The sequence below is a fragment of the Meleagris gallopavo genome, chromosome 9, assembly GCF_905368555.1.
Source record: "Meleagris gallopavo chromosome 9, MGAL_WU_HG_1.1, whole genome shotgun sequence".
In the NCBI taxonomy this organism is placed as follows: domain Eukaryota; kingdom Metazoa; phylum Chordata; class Aves; order Galliformes; family Phasianidae; genus Meleagris; species Meleagris gallopavo.
This window is the reverse complement of record NC_139412.1, coordinates 3833915-3854180: the sequence shown is the minus strand read 5'-3', so window position 1 is coordinate 3854180 and position 20266 is coordinate 3833915. Positions and strand designations below refer to the sequence as shown.

The window sequence follows — 20266 nt, the reverse complement described above, 5'->3', positions numbered from 1 at the left end:
GGTGAATGTAGAGATTCTTTATGCAGGTATATCTTTCTAACCTAATCAATTTTCACACCTAATTCTCTTTTGCTGTGGTGGAGATGATGCTCTTAAGCACTGACCTGCAGAGGGATGAAGTGAGCGAGTCTAGTGGTTTCTGATGATAACTTGGGGACGACTGAGTTACTTCTCTCCAAAGCTTATTAAGTCTTGGGTAGCACATATTGATCCATGTCATGGTACAAATCAACCTCGTGCACCTGCCCTCCAGAGCATCAGAAAGCAGCTATTTCTTCTGCTATTTCAGTGGTCTGTGCTGGTGTTTCCATCATCCTTCCTCTGTGTGAACACGCCCACAGCCACGTCCCTCAGTGCCACATCTCCATGGTTCTGGAGCTCCTCTGGGATGGTGATCCCACTGTTCCCTGGACAGCTGTGCCAGTGCAGCACCATTCTTTCTCTTAAAGTTTTCCTTCTATCTAACGTGAGCCCACTGCTCATTGTAAGTCACTGCTTAGGAACCAGAAAGCACTTCAGGAGCACTTTCTACCAGGAGTTTGTTGCGGAATCTGTATCTCTCTGAGTGGTGAAAGCTTGCAAAGTGAGTAAAAAGTGGAGATGATATACGGAAATGCAGTGAAATTATTTGATCTGTTCCAATCCGGTGCTTTTGCCCCTTGTTTTGGAATCATCGGATCTTAATTGATAGGAATTTGCTTCTGATGATCAAATTCCAGCCATTGATTTGTCAACATCAGTAAAGGTGTTGTGATAAAAATCAGATTCATTTTCACTTGTCTGAAAGCAGCCTATTGTGGAATGAGCCACTTTAATATATTAATCAGACATAGAAGGCAGCATTGTAACAAGGTTAAAAGTGCACACCGATTTCCATTATAAAGATATTCTCAATCAAGCAGAACCTAATCTACTGCTGTAAGTCACTCTGTAATTCAATTGTACTAACCACAGCGCATGTAGGAGCAAGATGTGTTACAACAAAGTCTAAGAAAAAGCCCTGAAGATATTTTCTATAAAGATGTTTATAATGATTTACATTTTCAATAAGCCTGATTTGTCTTTGGGAAGAGCGTAATTCCTTTATCACGGGCAAAAATCTAATAGGAGTCTTTTTACCTTGTCTGCTGTGTTTTGAGTAAATTATCTTGTGCTGACCTTTAATTGGATTAGACAGAATTTGCTGTCAGGAAGGGGGAAAAAAAAAGAAAAAAAAGAATTAATATGGATCCAGTAGCTTCAAAATTAAGAAATCAAAAGATGAATAACAAGATCTTTGTGAGGGATGAAAGAACACAGGGCCTTCTTGAGCACTTCATTGGCCTTGGAAGGATGAATATTACTGCAACGAATCCCTGCTGTGCTGAGTGATTTTTGCCACTTTCTGCCATTAACAGTTACTGCATTTCTGTTGCAGGCTTTGCCCCAGGAGGCTGCGGTGTGGCTGTGGGCACAGCCTTGTTCACCCCTGAGCTGGGAGATGCTCCTGGGGAGGCTCCCTGTCCCCATAGTGCATCCTGGTGGTGCTCTGGGCTTAGCTGGAAATCCAGTGCTTGTTATTACTCTGCAGGAGATGTTGAGCAGCTTAAAAACCACTGATGATCTGGTGAGCTTCCGTGCCTCCAGCCTGGTTGCTTTAGTAGAAGGTGGCATTGAGAATGAGGGAGGTGGCTGCTGGGGTCCTTCCTATGGGAGAGCCACAGGCAGTGGGGTTCTGGCCCTCTGTTAAGGATGGCTGGGGAGCACTGGGGTGCTTTGGGGTTGGAAGGTTTTCTGCACAGCTCAACTGCCCCTTCATAGAGCGGTGCTTCATAGCAAAAAGTGCTCGCAAAACCTTTTGGGATTTGGTGCAAGAGTTCATTGAAGTACGGATCTGAAAAGCTGCGTATAGCTGTGAGCACAGACCCTCATGGATTACAGGATGGCTGTTCTTTCTTACCTGCTTTGATATCACCAGTTAAAGCAGAATTAGCAGTAAGCCTGGGGTGCTCTGTTTTATATAGATGTTATACTTGCTATTGGATTCCTGATAGAAAGAGAACTAATTAAGGAGATGGGATATCATCAGTAGATTTTTCTTCCCTGAGATTTTATGAGCAGTAATTTGAAAAGAGCCATATTAAAGTCATTGAGAAACAAGTTAATGCTGCGTTTCCGAGAATATTACCCTTCTACCCAAAGATTATATTCAAGAACAAACAGTGTACAGTAGCTAATTGCTAGCTGACACATTATAATGGCTTTATACTTCCCAAATTGAATCAGTCTGGTTAAAGAAAAAATGTCATGCAGTAACTTTTTAATTATTCAACAATGTATTTCTCAAAGAATAATTGAATTGCCGCTCGAGGCTATAGGGAGAAAGTTGGACCAGTGGATATTGACCACATTTGCTACCCAGCTGACACTACTGCTCTTAAATAACCTCTGCCAGGCTGTCTCCAGGTTGCTGCCTTATGTTCCAGACTGATGGCAGATATCTGTTTTTCCTCTCTAAATTAAGCTGTTAGGAATTCATTTCTCTGATTGTTCCTTTTTGTAGTGCTGCAGGCAAAAACAAAAAACAATGCAATATTAAAATCCACAGAAATCTGCAAAGAAAACCTATTAACGGAATGAAGGAAAATAGCAAACGCACCTTGTGTGCCTTGAGCCCTCATCGTTCAGGAAATGTGGAGACGTGGCACTGAGGGATGTGGTTATGGGCATGGGTTGGGTTGGACTTGGTGATCTTAGAGGCCTTTTCCACCCTTAATGATTCTGTCTGTGCCCTGTGCTGTTTCTCACCAGTGTTGGTGGCCATGCAACAGGCAGAGGCGCAGAAAGGAACTTGGGATGTTCTTGGTGGAAACTGGCCATCCTTCAAACCACTTCCTTGCTTTGCCTCTCAGCCTGTTGAGCTGGAGAAGGTAACCGTCTCTGCAGCAGGAGGGCCTTGCTGGGACATGGAACAGGGGTGATATGAGCATAATGGTGTGCGCAGTGAGTTTTGCTCCTCAGCATGACTTTGGTTGGCCTGGCTCACTCCTCCCTATTTTTTTTTTGTTGCATTTCCCCTTTGCTGTGTGTTCATCATTCAGGCAATTCTACTCCTCTTTCCAGGAATAAAGCCGAGGTTTGGTTGTCTAAGAAACATCATCCTGCATGGCTCTAACTTAGAAACATAACGGGTACGTTAGTGTGCTATGGGGCCCTGTTCCAGGAAATGTCTCCACTTGGGAAAACTGCATCAGTGTGCGCTGAAAATGAAGCTGATGTATTTTTATTTATTTATTTATTTATTTTGCTTGACTGATTCCTACTGTTAGCTGTGCTGGGACAGCAGTGCGTGCCCTGTGGTCTGCTGCCCAGGTCTGCCCATAAGAAACAAATACTCTGTTTTGCGTTAAACACGGAATGAACAAAACACTGGAGGGAAATGCTGACTTCAAAAGTTGTGCTTTAATTGCACGTCAGATTATAAATGCAGAAGGAACAACTGTGATCATTTAGTCCAACTTCCTCTCTACCTATAAATAACAATAAATAGCCTTTTGCTTAAATACAAAGCAGCTTTCTCTGGTGGATTAAATGCTGCATACTGGCGGTGCTAGAAAGGAGGAACATCTTGTTTGCGTTATTTTATGCACATTTGAAAGGCTGTGCTCCAACGGAGGTCATGGCTCCTTTGAGCAAAAGGGCATCAGCACAGCAGAGGATTTGGGTCAGCGAGGGTGGGATCTGGGCAGGGTGTGCTGGTTTATGTACATGTGGGATGTTGGGTGCTGCTGGGAATGGAGTGCCACGCTGCAATGGGAATGCCTTGGCAGCCCTCTGTTTGAGCCTGGGTGCAGAGGGGTCCTCCACACTCCTGCTGTGGCACTGAGCCTCTGCAAAGCATCTCCTGGCACTCCGCTCTGACTGGAGGATGTGGTGGAAAAATTGCATGGTTATGTTTCCTTCTCACCAATCCCTCCTCAACTGGGATGTCCACTGGGCTTTGGAGGTGACAGCTCCCTGGTAATGCACTGCAGGGGTCCCCCAGTACTGCCTGCCCTGGTGTGACAGGCGCTGTTATTCTAAGCATTAGTGTTTGTGTGCATCTTACACATTATAGTGCTGCATTATTTAAAGGGAATGCATTATTGAACAGTGCTCTGCTTAGTGTGGAGGGCAGGTTGCTCCCTGCCATCCCTGCTGTTCCGGCTGCTTGGTCAGGAGGCTGTCTTATGTAATCCCTGCAAGGTGATGTCTGAATCATGGGTCGTAATGCAACAGGGTTGATTAACAGCAGTGCTCTATTAATGGGGAACGTTAGAGAAATGTGTGCAGAAGACATCTATGTTGTCACACTACGTTCCTGCTCAAGCGTGTGAAACCACAACGATCATTACTTGCTGAATAATGACGTGCTTCCAAAAAATAAAGGGCTGTAGATTCATTGTTATGTCCATAATCATATCTTCTGCTGTGAGAAGAGTGAGGGAGTGGGGAGTTCTCTTTCACATCCTTCTGACAAAATGTATATAATGATTACAAGCATAGAATAAGAACATTTCTCCTAGCTAAATGTTTATTCACTTCTGTTAATCAGAATGGGTTTGAGAGTGGGCCACAGTCCGTGGAAGCAATGCAATCACTCCAGCACTGTGGCAGATTTAAATCAGTAATAAAAGCCCTGGGGAAATTAACAAGACAAAACATTAACCACAGACTAAACATTAACATATATTAGCATTTTTATTACACCTGTAGAAATGGCAAACGGGCTTGGTTACTACTATTAAAAAGTTTATGTTCTATCCCCCATCATTGCAATGTATATTTTGTTTTAAGCCCTTTAGAATTTAATTAAGCTGATTTCTGTCGCAGCGTTTGAGTAATAGACTTCAGGTTCACTTTTATGGTGACTTTGAAGATAAAGAACGCCTTCATCCCCTGTTTATAATGCTAATGATACGTGTGACATTTAGCAGAGCGGGCTGTGAAAAAGCCACAAGGAGAGGGGAGGCAGCGCCAGGGCACGGAGCTGCTCTGCTGTTCTCAGGATGAGTGGCCAAAGTGGGATCCTGCATGGGATGATGCTCAGGGCTTTGAGCGTGTTTTTTCCAGGGCTTTGATGGTCTGTTCTGAGCGAAGCGTACTGTGGCAAATCGCCCTTTCCGAGGCTGTGTTCAAATCACTTACAGTAGTTAATCGCTTCTCACTTTAATGCGCGGCTTCTCCCGAAGGGAACTCAGAAATAGGTATAAAATGACATATGTGAACTGCAGAGAGTGGAGAAGATTGCAGGAAGAAATCTTTAAAAATGAGGCCATCCCCTTGAGGCGGGGGAAAGGAGGGGAAAAAAAAAGTACTGTCTCTTCCTGGAGGATGAATCTATAAGCAGAAGAGTTCACAGAGAAGACAAATGGAAACTCTCCTTAAAGTTTAAGCAAAGGTCAAATACAGAAAGCTGTCCAGAGTTTGTGGTCTCGACTGGAAGCTGCTGCAGCAGGTACCCAGCTTGTCTGATGCATTCTCATCTTCTAAGGGAAAGCTGATAAGCTTTTTTTTTTTTTTTTTTCTTCATAAAGCTTCTAGGAAATTACCTTCAGAATGCTCACACCTCTTAGAGGTGGTGCTCAGACTGGCATGGGGCATCACACGTGTGCTGCTTCCCAGCTGTGGGTGCCTCATCCCTACAGGTGCCCAACGCTGGGTTGCATGGGGCCCTGGACAGCTGAGCTGGTGGGGGGCACGCAGCCCACAGCAGGGGTTGTAATGAGAGGGACTTTAAGTTCCCTTCCAACCCAAGCTGTTCTGTAATTCCCATGTGTCTATTGCAAGTCAAGTCCTTTGGCATCTCTAAATTAATGGAGGAGCGCTGAGATGGGCGGATGGTGCTCCATTAGGGTTTTCCCTGTGCTCCTCTCAGATCAGTGCGCCTCTCAGATCAATGCTCCCTCCCAGGCAGAGCCATTACCCAGCCCCTGGGGTGTGGGAGACAGCTGCCTGCTGCCTGTGGGGACGTACCCAGGCTGGGCTGCCCCGAGGCTGTGGGGCAGACATGGGGGTGTGTGGTGGTCAGTGGGAGGCAGTGTCACGCTGCATCGTGCTTGGTTGGAGAATGCTAATGAAATCAAGGAATTAGCAAGCTTATTAATGAGATGGAGCAGGAAAACCTAGCTTTGGCTGTTGAAGTAGTGGTGGTGTTGGGCATTTGTGAAAGTTTGGGGATTTGGGGGGTGTGTTGTGTTGTGTGCCCTGGCAGCAATTTTTAATTCTTGTATAAACTAACCAAAAAGCCCAACCCGTTTTGCTTAAAAATCATTCTGCCATTTTATTATTCATTTTCTGTAGCGTAATGCTTCAAGCTGCAGCCTGTTCTGGGACATGAAATAAGACCCAACGTTCTCACACTGAATATACTTCTGATAAGGATTTGTGTGCATTTATGATGCCTCTGACAGCACTCGAAGCCACAGATCCATTGGCTTCGTTCTGTGGGTGTGCTTTGCTTTCCACGTTTGTCCCTTTGTCGCATCTCAGATTGTCATTTTCTGGACTCTAAAATTTGGAGCTTGCTTTAGAATAGTAACGATGATTGGGAAGAGCTTGGAGAGCAGAGTCTGTGTGTTTTAGTTGCAGCAGGGAGGCAAAGAAGAGGAAGGATGGAAACAGACTTGCTGAGATGTTGTCCCAGGACCACTGGTGGCCCAGCAGGCTGCAGCAGATGGCTTGTGAACGCCTTTCCCCCTCCAATGCACACACGATCCTGCCCCTGCAAATGAGCAGGCAATCTGTTACTTCTACATTCTCTCACTTTGCTTAATGTTCAAATCCCAGCTGGATTTTTGACTAAAAAGTGACAATCATTTGGCTGCAACTTTGCAAGATGAGCTGCGCATTGGTGTGGTTTTTTCCTGAGAAGGTCAATTGGTCCTTGAATAAATAACTAAGTAAGAACTTGCAGCACATGCTGCCCGAACTTCTCAACTTCGTGCTTGCCAAGACTACATCTGCTGCTCTGTTTTGGGGCTGTGTTTGTGAGAGGGCTGCAATTAGGGCTGCAATTTGGGGCTCTATCTGTTGCACTCTCCTGCAAAGCCCCAGTGCTGCCTGGGCCCATCTCTGGGGCTCAGACCAAACTGCAGTGGAGTTGCGTGGCCCCAATCACCCGGGTGCTTTGCTTTTTGCACCCGGGTGCCTCAGATGGTGCCATTGTTCCTGCTGTCACTTGGGCCCTCCTCTCCCATTCAGCACGCTTCAGCATCCTTGGGAAAAAAAAGAGCCTTGATCCTGGCCTTGCTCTTCTCTCAGAGTTCAATAGGCTTTGCCAGCTGAAAAGCTGCTTTCAAAGGGGGAAGGGAGGCTTTTCAGAGTTGGGGGGAAATCAAAGGGAATCATCACAAATGGCTGCTTAAAATAACCAACCTTTTCCCGCGTCTCTCCTCTGCTTTGCATTCCTGTGCAGAACGTGGGTGCGACGGTGAAGCTTTTGTTGCTGCTCATTTTGTGCCCTCTGTCTCTCAGTGTCTGCATGCCATGTCTTTCCCCTTTGGGGTTTGGAGCAGAACCCATCTCTGACCCCTCCGCTGTCTCAGAGGGCATCTTTTGGGATGAGATGTGCAGCACCTCATACATCCTTGTAGAATTGTTTGAGTTGGAAGGGGCCCTTAAAGGCTATCTGGTCCAACTCTCCTACATTGAGCAGGGACACCCAGGCTGACCTTGGGTGTCTGCAGGGGCACCTGCTACATCTTTGGGCAACCTGTGCTAATGCCTCACTACTCTTATTGGAAAAAATTTCTTCCTTTTTCAGTCTAAGTCTCTCTTTTTTGAAACCATTTCTCCATGTCTTATTGCAACAGACAAAAACTGCAGTGCCTGGCTTCCTGTGTGGCTTCACTTTTACTTTGTACTGTATGGCATCCTGAGCAAAAAAAACCCAAATCTTAGTAGTCTTTTCCAACATCAGTGATGGTTTAGTGAGCGCTATTAGTGATAGGTGGATGGTTGGACTGGATGATCTTGAAGGTCTTTTCCAATCTTGGTGATTCTGTGATTCTGTGATTCTATGATTCTAAGTGGTTTAGAAGGCATTTCCTAGCATTGGGTTGGCCTGGTGGTGCTATGGTGGGGTAGCTGTCTAGCTGTCCATTGTCAACATCCTGCAGAAGGAGATGGGCACAGATCCACCTGCAGTGGGATTGCAGCAGCAGTGCTGTGAAGCTGGCATGGAGTCATGGGGCAGCAGCCATGTGGGAAAACTTCAATGAGGTCTTTTGGATTCTTGCCACTGCAGCCACTTATCAAATCATCATCTGTATGCTAATGACCTAATTTGTATCATTAACAGAGACCTGTTAATCAAGACCTCCCATGACATGACTCAGCTGGAGCTGCAATGCTTGCTGTATTTTAGGCTGTGATTTTCTTTCAATTAGCAATGATATGTATGGTGCTCATCCCTGGGTACCAGCAGCATGAGCTCTGCAGATGCTGAGCTGCTTTGAGCTGCAGAATGGAGGACTCAAGATCTGCCTTTTGAAGGGAAGTGTTTCCTAACAGTCTGACTGGAAAGGTGGAGTGTGATACCCTGAGGTGCTGCGAATTTGGGGAAGGAAGGAATGGGGAGTATGAGCATCTTTCTGCCAGTGTGAGTTTAACCCAACAGAAAGGTGCTCGTTCAGGAGTTGAGCTGCATCCTTATGGCAACAGTTTATTTTTGGGCACTGGGATGTGCATGGGAGGGAGTCCATCAGGCATCACCTTGGTCTGCAGACTGGGTGTGTGCATCCTTGTAGGGATGGTGTCTTCACCTTCCAGGGCAAGATGTGTGACAACTTTAAAAAGCCTCAAAATCAGACTCGAGTAGGTCTATGCTCACAGGGAGATCAAGTGCATCAGTGTGTTCTCTGCTAATTATTTCACTTCATTTTTTTTCCTTGGAGTGGGGCACTGTAATTGAAGTGAGAAGTAACTAAATCCATTAAGAGTCCTAAATCCATTCTGAGAGTGATTTGGGGACTCTGGGGTTGCTGGAGGTAGGCAGTGGCATACAAAGTTCCTAACCCTCCAGACAGCAGCATGCATCTTTGTCATCTTCCTTCAGTACTTATAGCCCTGAAATTCCCTCATGCTGTGGTGTTTGTGCATTCCAGGTCAGCCGGCTCTGTGGTCACGCTCAGCAGAGGCAGTATCGATCCACTAATTACCCCGAAGACCTCTTCATTGACAAAAAAGTCCTGAAGGTGACTCGCGTAGAGCAGGAAGAAACGCTGTCGAGCAGGAGGAGGTGAGTGCACAAAATGCCATTGCTGGATTTGCTGAGCATTGCTGTTGTGCCAGATATACCCCAGGTAGAAATGGTGGCTGTCAACTACAACTTTGCATGAAGCAACGTGCAGCCAGTGGGTTTATTTCACTTTATTTCTGTGCAGCCTTTCACAGTAGTTCAGAAATATGTACAGCCTTCCACCCCATATTGCAAAGTGAAGCAGGTGCTGTGCCTTTACTGCTGTTGTAAATACTATAAAAATCTGTACAGAAAAGGGCAAATTCAGCCCTTCTTGTACCTGGGGACGGACTAGCTTGGAGCAACAGAGCCACATTCCTGTTATAGTTCCCATGAGATAGCAGCAGGACTCGCATTCCTCCCTTGTCTCGACATGTTGGAGATGTTGTTGGAGGACTACACAGCCTAATGAGATCTGCTGCAACAAATCACACAAGCTGATACCTGCAGATATGGAGGAGTTTCTTCCGTCTTCTCCCTGCCCTGCTCGGAGCTCTGGGCAGCAGGAAGGCTTTCTTCCTTCTATTCTTCCTGATGCTGCTTGGGTGTGCAGGATGTGAGGAGCTGGGCATGATGTGAATTGGCTTAGGGTTTGTGGGACAGCAGACCTTGTCTTATTCGTTGAGAAATGAGACGATGAATAGGACCATGTCCTATTTCGTTGTGCTTGGTATAAGGGGCTGGCCATCTCTCCTCGCTGTGCAGTATGTGACTGCAGGAGGTGGTTGCCCAAAGATACGTGCAGGAAGGTGAGCTCCCACCCTGTGTAAGGGTTTTGGGTTCCCCAGTCAAACTCTTGTTTATTGGTGTGAATAGGGGAAGATGGGTTACGGGAGACTGGCAGGCTGTGCTGCGCTGGGCCGGGGGGGGGGTTCGAGTTCCCCGAACTGCTTCTGCTTCCACCTGCGCCTGCAAATCCCAGCACTGGGCTTTCCCTTGCTTCGTCTGCCCCCAGCTGGCAGCCGGGAGCTTGGGCTGGAGAGGAGACTCCGAGCTCACAGGAACCTCAGCAAATCCCTGCTCCGGGAGAGGGATGCGGGGAGCCCGGCACGCCCCGAGAAATAACTGATTGCCAGAGAGATAAATGTACTGAACTGCAGCCAGGAGGTTGTGAGGCCAAGTCTGATCTCCTCCAGTTCCCTACTGTTCATATTCCTACGCTCTGTGCAGTGTTTACCAGATCAGATCTGCTGTCATTTCCTAGTGACAGCTGTTCAGTGCCCCCAGGTCACCTCTTCCATTGCAAGCTGCACACCTGAGCTGCAAGGAGCGCTGCATCCCGTGCCCCATTTCTGTCTGCTGCTAGAGCCCTGGGCTTGACCCGTGCCCTGGTCCCTGTGGACCACTGCTGGGAGGGACCTGCCTGGGCCAGGTGACCCTGATGCTGCAGTGGGCTGAGGCCCTGCTGCATCCCCTCCATCGGGACAGTTCTGCCCTAAAAAGCACAGATTCATCCCTTGACCGAATATCATCAGAGAATGATGCTCGATGCTGCTTGAGGTCACAGACAAGACTGATGCTTTGTGGCCTGTTTGTACCCTGCTGTCCTCTTGTTGTGTTTGGCCATGTTGACTGCCTTCACTGGTTAAATGCCATCAACCCTGTATTTTCTTTTCATAACTGAGAACCAATTTTTTCCACTTTCTTCCAGGGAACTGATTATGAAGCTGAAGTCTCACAGTGATTTTTACAGCAGCTTGCCAGAGTACATCTGCAACCACAGCTCTGCTGTTCAGAACGACACCATTTGCTGGAATGGGCAAGAAGTCGTGGAGAGGTGAATAATTTCTTCCTTCCCTTTCCCCGGCACTGCTCGTCATTTCTTATCCAGACCAGGACACTGCTTATTGCCTTAAGAAACCTTTGGCAGAACTGGCATCTGCTTGTGTTGCAGCTCAGGTTGATGCGCAAAGCGTGGAGGGGAGAAGTAGTCGTGTGCGACCCTCCACTGAGCTTTTTGTGCTCTGCTGTGAAATCCCTGCGGCCACAGGCAGGTTTTGTTTCAGTGAGCCAGAGAGAAGGGAGAGGCAGCAGCTCAGCACAGCCATGCACAGAGGTTATGGTGTGGGTACACGGAGGGGCACGTGCAGGCTGCACTTGCTGTGTTGGTGATAACAGAAAAGACAAGAGTGGGATTAATAGCATAAAATGGAGGGGGGAGGAGGGGAGCGTTAATAAAATTGGAGCATTTTCTTGCAAAAATTGTCTCTTAGGAACGTAAATGTGGAAATAGAACTTGGAAATGTTTTTTTTATAATTATATTTAATTCTTCTTTAATAACTCTACTTTGCAAAGCATCTTTTGCTATTAAGTCATTAGCATAAGGGAAGAAATAGAAATAAAATCAGGAAGCTGTGAGTTGTTGAGATATTAATTAGAACTTCTTGATTCGGTAACCTCCAGTGGTGATTAGCCTGCACTTGCAATACTGGCCTGAAACACTGAAGGGACCAAAATAGTTCAAAATGTATTTTTAAAAGAGTTATTTGAACATCTAAGATTGCAACCTTAGCCAATAGTGATGCTTCACGTGGAGCTGAGACTGCCAAAACAGTGCTCTGGGTGCTTGGGCATCCTGGCTGGGGATCTCTTTCAGGGAATCTGAGAGCATTCCTGAAAATCAGGTGCATTCCAGGTAACCCCAACCACTAGTGTGTTTATTTAGCCTTTTCCCCCAGAGGGAGCCAAGCAGCTGTTCGCTGCATAGAAGTGATTTTGCAAGCTACTCTGAGAATGCTGTGATGTGCCTGAATTTCTGGTGCAGCTACAGCCTGGACTGATGTGCAACTGCTGGGCCTCATTCAGAGTCCAGTTTGCTTTTCATGAGAATTGTGGTGCTTTCTGAGTCCCTGGTTTCAATTTCAAGCTGTTGAGATGGTAGTTTGTCCTATGTGTGTTACTGCTGTCAGAGAGGGGTCTGAGTTTCTGGGGTTTGTGTGTGACACAAGAGCTCTCCGGGTGCCTGGAACAGCACAGGGATGGATGTGTGTGTGCTGTGTTATTGTATCTGGTGCTGTGCAGATGATGGATAAAGCTGGTTGGGCACTGCTGTGTCATTGAGCTCAGTGAGGTCTGCGTGGACCCATCTGGGCTTTGCTGGTGTTCTCATAGGCCTTGTGGCCATTTACCTCTCACATCCTTGATGTAGTTCCTAAGTGTTAAGGAAATTAGAGTGAAACCCTGGGCCAGAGATGCTCAGTGCCTTCCTGCTGTGCCCCATTTCCCATGCTAAGCCCTGAACCATCCTGTTTCCTCCTTGCCCTTACCTCCCTCTGCCCTGATGGAGCACAGCATGTGCCTTTGCGTACTCCAGGCGCAATGTGCTTCACTGATATCTCAGCACCACTCACCCTGCTTTCTGTATTTTAGCTTTTCTTTAAGAGATGCCTCCCACATTTTCTTTTATGTTGTTTTATTTCGTAGTCCTTTGTCCATCCCATTTACTTCTCCTTAAGTAACTTAAGCCAACTTAATAGCAAGAATTTGTCCTCCTTCCTGATTGATCTGTGCATTACTAGCTTGCTAACTTTCTCTTTTGGGGTTTTAAGATGTGATGCCGTGGCCTGTCAGAAGGAATGCTTTGCCAGCTGTATGAGAACAACAGATTTCCCTGCTCATGCCCTGAGCACTGCCTGTGATTTTGCTGTGCTGAACACGAGCCAAAGTGGGAAGAAAAGAGGAAAGGCAACGAGCTGCTGTTTTTCAAATTTTTCGGTGTACAAAAAACATCCCGTGCTGTGATTCCCACAGCTGATGCCCTTGCTGGATAATTAGCTCATGTAAAGCCTTCAGCTTAAGCCAAGTGGGTGCTGAGATATTGAACTCATCTCAGTTTCTATGGGAGTTAGAATCTCGGAGGTGATTTGAGCTTCATATATAGCACCAAGTTTTTACAGCATTTAATACTAAAAGCCTATTAAAATCTAGATTCTCAGAGTTTAATAATCTGCTTACGCTGGTATATTCCTTCCAAGCTGTTCTGAATAGAATGACAGCAACATGTGCCTGCTGCAAAACTTGTAAGTGCTTTAAGTATTACTGTTAGATATTACCATTTCCAAATTGCTTCAGACAAACTCGTGTGTTAATCTAAATCACCCGCATAACTCTTGTTCTCCTTATACCAATTCCAAATTAATATATTTTTAGCACCTTGCCAGATCCTCTTCTTCAAGCTAGGAGTCTCAGATTTCCCTGTTTTTTGCCAGCGTGCTGTGGTTTGTTTTAATCATACAAATCATAAACAATGAAGGCACAATTGGAAGCAAGGGAGAAAAATGAGATGCTGTAATTGGAACAAAGGAAATTCCATGCCAGCAATAACCCTTTAGCTCATGAAGGGTTTGGTTATTTCTGGCAGCGCTGCAAAATATCTGATACAATGGAGTCCCCAAAGAGGGAGGCTGTATAACTTTTCAAGCACATAAAACACAGCTTTGTAGCAAATGTAAGCTATAATGAAAGGATTGTAGGCAAATTCAGTGGGTTATTGAGTGGCCATAATTGTTTCCAGAGTATTTCAGAAATGAAGACCATGAATCTTCCTATATTAAGCCTGCTGCTTGGTCTTAAGTTTAACCAATCCTTCCAGAATCTATTTGTCTTGAACTTTACTGAACTGATGTAAGAATGGATGGAGGATTCAGGCTGTCCTTTTACACTTCAAACTCCCATTGTTTGGCAATGAATAATGCAGTGTTTGCTGTTCTTACCTGAGACTTCAAGTTTTAATAAAAGCTAATATCTGCAGCATGCTTACCGCCTGCAATGCAGCGCATAGAGTGTGTTGGAAGAGGCAGCATTGCTCTTTGGCAGGGAAATTTTGCAGCAAAAACTCAGAGGGTTCACATGGCAGTGAAACTGGGCTGGGAGGAAGGTGGAATTTGGAAATCCACCAGAAGATGTCTCTCTGATTTAGGCCTGAGTGCTCCCTGCTGAGAGCGCTGTATCCTTCTGGTTGCTTTTGAAGAAACTTGCTCAGAGCTACTGGTGGTGTAAATTGGCTCTGACTTCTGGTATTTGCCCTCTTAAGGACTCCTGCACTCCAAAGAGGCAAGATGTGGCCATTGAACTGTTTTGTAGCAGTCTGCGTTGCACCTATCTGGTAGAGGAAGAGCCTGCAAAGGATACTTGCTTATAAATTGTTCAGTTGCGATTGAGTAAGTACTGTGCAAGTGGAAGACAAGCATAAAAGTGTTACTTGATTAAAAAAAAAAAAAGCTTTTTCTAAAAGGTGTAATGCTTTGTTTGGCTTAGAAGATTACTTTCTCTAAATCATATGTCAGGCTTTGCAGTAACTCATCTCTAATCCTAGCATGGCCAAGAAGGATGAACACACATATTACTTTTACTGCCATATATTTAGATTGCATTTGTCATCTTGTCTACCTTGCTCTGAAATGAAAGCCAAGAAAGAGCAGCGTTTGGACTGGAATGACTAAACATTCACAGGAGACATTTGTGGATGGTGGGGAGGAAAGGAGGAAATCCCTTAATGTGACTTCACCCTTTGGTACTTATGTCTGGTGGATGAAAAGGAGAACAAAGGGTCTGTAGCTGTGCTATCCCTACAGAAGATTTGAGCTCATCAGTGTTTTCATCAGGTGGTTGTCTTTTAAGTTGTTTTTAGCAAGGGCTGCATGACATTTGTCTCTAGAGAGTACTGTGACCCCAGCAAGAGCCCATCCCCAGGGAGGCTGGGCAAGGAGCTGCTGCTGACCAACATGGAGGCACATCAAAGAACAGAGTACTTTGAGCTTTGCTTATGAAGCGGAAGCCAAACCATGCTCATATTGCAACACTGATATCCCTTCAGTGCAGGGCTCCCATTACCGCTGGGTGGACTTTACCCACTGTGTGTTTGCTCTCCGGCGCTGTTGTCCCCATGGGAGAGGTGTACAATGGGGTTGATGGAGCTGCATAAGCAGAAGGGGCTGTGCTTTTGGCACATGTTAAAAATGGCTCAGGATAGCTCAAATCTCTTTTCTTCCTCAACTGTGGCTAGGGAACCCTGGAGGAAGTGAGCCCACTTGGCACACAGAGGAGCTGTGTGCTAGGAGCCCCTCATCCTCCAGCTCTTAGGGTCTCCAAATGCATCTCCTTGTCCTATTAAGGTCCTTGGGGGCCTGGCTGCTTGGCCCAGGCTGCAGAGAGAGATGCCAGCTGCCCTTTGTGGCATTTCGGGAATGCTTGTCCCTCACTGAAACTGCATCTCAGAGTCCTTAACCCTTGGTCTGGCAGCATCCTGCATGCCTGAATGCATGGCAGCCTGCGCCTCTCCTGCAAGCTTGGTACCTTGCTGTAGCTGCCTTCCTCCCTTATATGTGACCTCGTGTAGGTATAGAAATCCTTTCTGGCAATGCTGCTTGAATTTCAGAAGGGCTTTCACCCACTCAAAACCAAGCTATTGAGTTTCTTCGTGTAAAGCTTCTTAGGAGAGAGATTGTAATAATTCAGGTATGCACCAAACAGCGGCTCAGTTCTGCTCTTACTAAAACCTGTGGGAGATTTATCCAGCTAGTTAAATCGCTTAAACCACAGGAGATTTTTCCACTTTAAAGTGTTTCTAAATTCAGTTCACAGCGATGTGGAAAAACGGTAATTCCTTTGGCGCTGTGACAGCCCCGCGTAGCACGGACGATTGTGTTCAGCTGCCAGACGCGTTCCTCAGGTTGGCACAGTGGCACGAAGCGACTCTGAGACGAATAAGGAGCAGGTTGAGTGGTTCGCTGCTTCCAGTGTTTTGTTCCCCTGCAGGGGGTTAAATGCGCTTCTGCAGAGCGGGGCTGCTCTGCGCTTGCTGCAGCGCTGGCTTCCCACGAGATGGAGCTCGGAGCACGCGGTCCCAGCTGGCTTTTGGCCGGGAGCTGTGAGCTCTCAGCCTGGAAGAAACCTCGGACTGAGTGGGGAAATGTCTTCTTGAGCTGGCAGCTATTTTGTCTTGGGTGTATCTGTACTCGGTGCTTGCTTCGGTGCGAGGGGAGCGCTTGGTGCAGCGGGATGCCGATGGGGATGCTGGGTGCTCGTGTATGGATAACTCCTGCTTGGAAAAAGCCTTGGTTGGTGTGAAAATCAACTTCAGCACCGTGTTTTTAAATGATGTAAATATTTCAGCCCGGAGAAGAGAGTTTGCTGGGGAGACTCAGTAGCAGCTGTCAGTATCTGAAGGGGCTGTAAGAAGGGAGGGGACAGGCTCTGTAGCAGGGTCTGTTGTGGTAGGACAAGAGGAAATGATTTCAAACTGAAAAAGGGGAGATTTAGATTAGACATTAGAAGTTTTTTTTCCAAGAAAGGCAGCAAGGCACTGGCACAGGTTGCCCAGGGTGGTGCTTCGTCCCTGGAGATGCCCAAGGTCAGGGGATGGGGCTCTGAGTGCCTGATGGAGCTGTGGGTGTCTCTGTTCATTGCAAGGGAGTTGGACAAGGTGGCCTTTAAGGGTTCCTCCCAACTCAAACAACTCAATGACTCTATGATTCTTTTTCATGCTGGGGACAGATTCCTGCTCCACCAGTGTAAATCCAGAGTTGACTTCATGTCCCTGGATGTCTAAGTCTTACTCTCTTATTGCTAATTTGGAGTTTAAGTGTAGACAACCTCTTGTACGTCTCCAAAACTCCCTGTGTACCCCAACAGCTGTTATGGATGATGATCCATGTCCCTTCTGCTTTCTCCCCCAAGCAGAGCATCCTCCCAGAGCTGGTCCCACTATCCCTTCTATCTCCATTCCCTCATTCAAATCACTGCTCATTATTTCCCTGGCAGTGTGGGGTGAAGTACCAACATGTGCACATGGGATAGAAGCTGGCAGATACCATCACAGTGGTTGGAAGCTGGGTATTGATGCAACACACAGGAGATGAGGCATAGAAATACTCCTCAGGTTTACCCACAGCACCAGGAAAACAGAGATGCTGTGCTTGGTGTTATCTTGGCAATCTTGCTTTCGTAGGCTGCTCTGGGTTCTGGCAGCGTGTGCTTGGGCTGTCAGCTCTAGGAGATGAGGGCTTGTTTTGTGTTTGTACAGTGCTGGGGCCTGTAACTGGGGCTGCTGGGAATGCAAACAACCCGCAGCTCAGTAAAGCACCAGTGTGCTGCAGTGAGTGGTCCTGGCCTCTTACTGAGCTCCAGGAGCCCAGGCTGAGGTCGGTGCAGGTATGCTTGCCTCACGTTCCAAGTGTCACAAGCTGTTACTCCAGTACCTGGAGTGCTTTTCTCCAAAGAAAGGCATGCTCTGATTCCTGTGATTTCAATTTATTTGCTAATTGCTGATGAAAAAGCTGAGAGCTGGCTTGGCCATGCTGCTCTGCAGAGCATCCCTGCAACCTGCCAGGGGAGGCTGCACCTGGGGGTCTCCCAGCTGTTCTCAATCTGCTTCGTGTGTGCTTTACTGGCAATGCATCATGCTCGTGTAAATCCAGAATACTGTGTGGGGCAGAGCCCAGCATTGCACCAAGTCAGGATACGTTCTGCCTAAGCAGTTACTTTGATCCCCAAGGCTGGATCTCATCAAAGACTGAAATCAGTTTTGTTTGACGACACCTATTTTCCATTAGCAATGTTGACAGCATTAATTATATTCTGATGCTTTAATTCTTTATTATTGAAATCACACATCAGCGATAGTCATTATTTTGCAAGGGGTTGATGTTATGCTAATCAGCTTGCAGCTAACTGGGTCATCCCACTCATTTTTTTTGGCTGTGGGCACACTACCACTCTTGTACTGGAGTCTCTGTGGTCTGCCAAGACTTATTTTAAACAAACATGAGCAAGCCAGAATTTCTCAGCCAGCTCTCTTAGGACTCTTGGGTGCAAGCTATGTGATAATATTTATCCCCGTTGTATATTGTTTAATGTCTTCCTTGGTTACTAATGGACTGGAAAGGAGTTCATTGTCCTCAAGTGATGCAAGTACATCATCTTGTTTTTTTGCAAAGGCAGAACAGATATCTATGGGAAACTTCTGCCTTTTCTGTGTCATTATTAACTGTTTTATTCTCTCCATTTTTGAAGGGACTGGTACTTAGCTTTGTTTGTACTGATCTCTGAGAATCTCTTCTGCGTTAGCCCATAGGATCACAGTCTTCTTTGTTCTCACTCCTGCAGGTACAGTCCCCATATCCCAAGGAATGGAGCAAAAGCTCAGCCTGGAAACCACGAGGGGAAGATGAAAGGTTCTGAGCCAGTGATCAGCCAGATCATTGACAAGCTGAAACACATCAACCAGGTTTGTTGCAGGCTTGCTAGCAGGGATGGCTCCAGAGTGGGCGGTTTCCAAATCAGTATGACTTCCCTTCCACTGCCTTTGGGCTCAGCCAAACAACCGCGGGCAGCTTTGGGAGCAAACTGGTGCCACCTCAGCCTCACTTGTTGCCAGCACGTGTGGCAGATCCTCCTTCAAGCCCTTGGGCTAAATAGGAGCATTTGGGATCAGCCTGTGCCTAGGTGCTGCTTGCATCCCTGTGCTGCACCTCTTCTGGGTGTTCATCCCTGGCACAGTGAGAGACGATGCTGCTGTGGTGTCCCTGAGCGTATGGTGCTAGTCATGTGGCACGTGCCCAAAGTCAACTCGGTTTGAAGTTCCCTTTTGCTTTGCAGACAGAGGGTCACATGCTTCTTTGCTGTATGTCCTTGGAAGTCCTTTCCTCGTCACTGCAGGGACAAGTGGCCATTAAATGGGGATGTGTCAGAGCTGAGCGAGATCCTTTCTGCCATGCTGGGAGCTTCCTTCCCACGGTCTCAGACCTGGTGTTGTTGCAGAGAGACAAGCAGTATCTTGTCTCTACCAGCCTAGATGAAGTCTGTGAATGAGACCCACTGCTGCCAAGGGGTTGGGGGCAGCTCTGCACTGTGTTCAGGTGGTGAAGGGTGAGAGCTCTGCAGTGGAAACTGCCTTCCGCGTAGTGCAGCTGCTGCGGGGAGAGAGTTTAGCTTCCCAAAGCTCTCCTACAGCATTGCCTGGAGCCAGCCCTGCCTTCACCATGCCCACTAGATAGCGGTCTGGCTCTGCAGCCTTTGTCACTGTGTCACTCTCAGAGGGGACCCTACAGGCCGACAGCTTGGACCTCTGTGCTCTCTGGGAACAGCTAGGCAAACACTCGGGTAGGAATGAATGCTGTCTTCCAACACTACTGAGCTTCCCACTCTCCACCAGGAGAGTTTTTGTAGTGAGGACATTGTCCACGATGGCCCTGGCATCACAGAATCACAGAATTGTAGGGGTTGGAAGGGACCTCTAGAGATCATCGAGACCAACCCCCCTGCCAAAGCAGGTTCCCTACACCAGGTCGCACAGGTAGGCGTCCAGGCGAGACTTGAATATCTCCAGAGAAGGAGACTCCACAACCTCCCTGGGCAGCCTGTTCCAGTGCTCCGTCACCCTCACCGTGAAGAAGTTCTTACGCACATTCGTGCGAAACTTCCTATGCTGCAGCTTATGTCCGTTTCCCCTCGTCCTGTCTCCACGTACCACTGAAAAGAGACTGGCCTCACCACTATGGCCGCCACACCTCAGATATTTATAAACCTGGATCAGGTCCCCTCTCAGTCTTCTTTTCTCAAGGCTAAACAGACCCAGTTTACTTAGCCTTTCTTCATAGGGGAGATGCTCCAGGCCCTTCACCATCTTTGTGGCCCTCCGCTGGACTCTTTCCAAGAGATCCCTGTCTTTTTTGTACTGGGGAGCCCAGAACTGGACACAGTACTCCAGATGAGGCCTTACCAGGGCAGAGTAGAGGGGGAGGATCACCTCCCTCGACCTGCTGGACACGCTCTTTTTAATGCACCCCAGAATGCCATTGGCCTTTTTGGCCACGAGGGCACACTGCTGGCTCATGGCCAATCTGTCGTCCACCAGGACGCCCAGGTCCCTCTCTGCAGAGCTCCTCTCCAGCAGCTCAATGCTGGAGGCATGATGCTTTTGGCATGATGCTTTTGGCAGCAGCAGCTTCCTGGGGTTCAGCCCAGCAGCACCGGGCCGGTGGGTTGGGAGGGCTGAGCTGCCTGAA

The 20266-nt window shown here is 47.2% G+C and overlaps 1 protein-coding gene across 1 annotated transcript in view; it reads left to right on the top strand.

The window, feature by feature from the left end:
* Nucleotides 1-20266, top strand: part of GPC3 (glypican 3) — a 115381-nt gene that overhangs the window by 54887 nt on the left and 40228 nt on the right. Inside the window, exons 4-6 of the mRNA XM_019618147.3 lie at nt 9126-9259; nt 10911-11036; nt 18366-18486. Of these exons, the coding sequence (XP_019473692.3) occupies nt 9126-9259; nt 10911-11036; nt 18366-18486 (381 nt within the window). The remainder of the gene's footprint in view (nt 1-9125; nt 9260-10910; nt 11037-18365; nt 18487-20266) is intronic.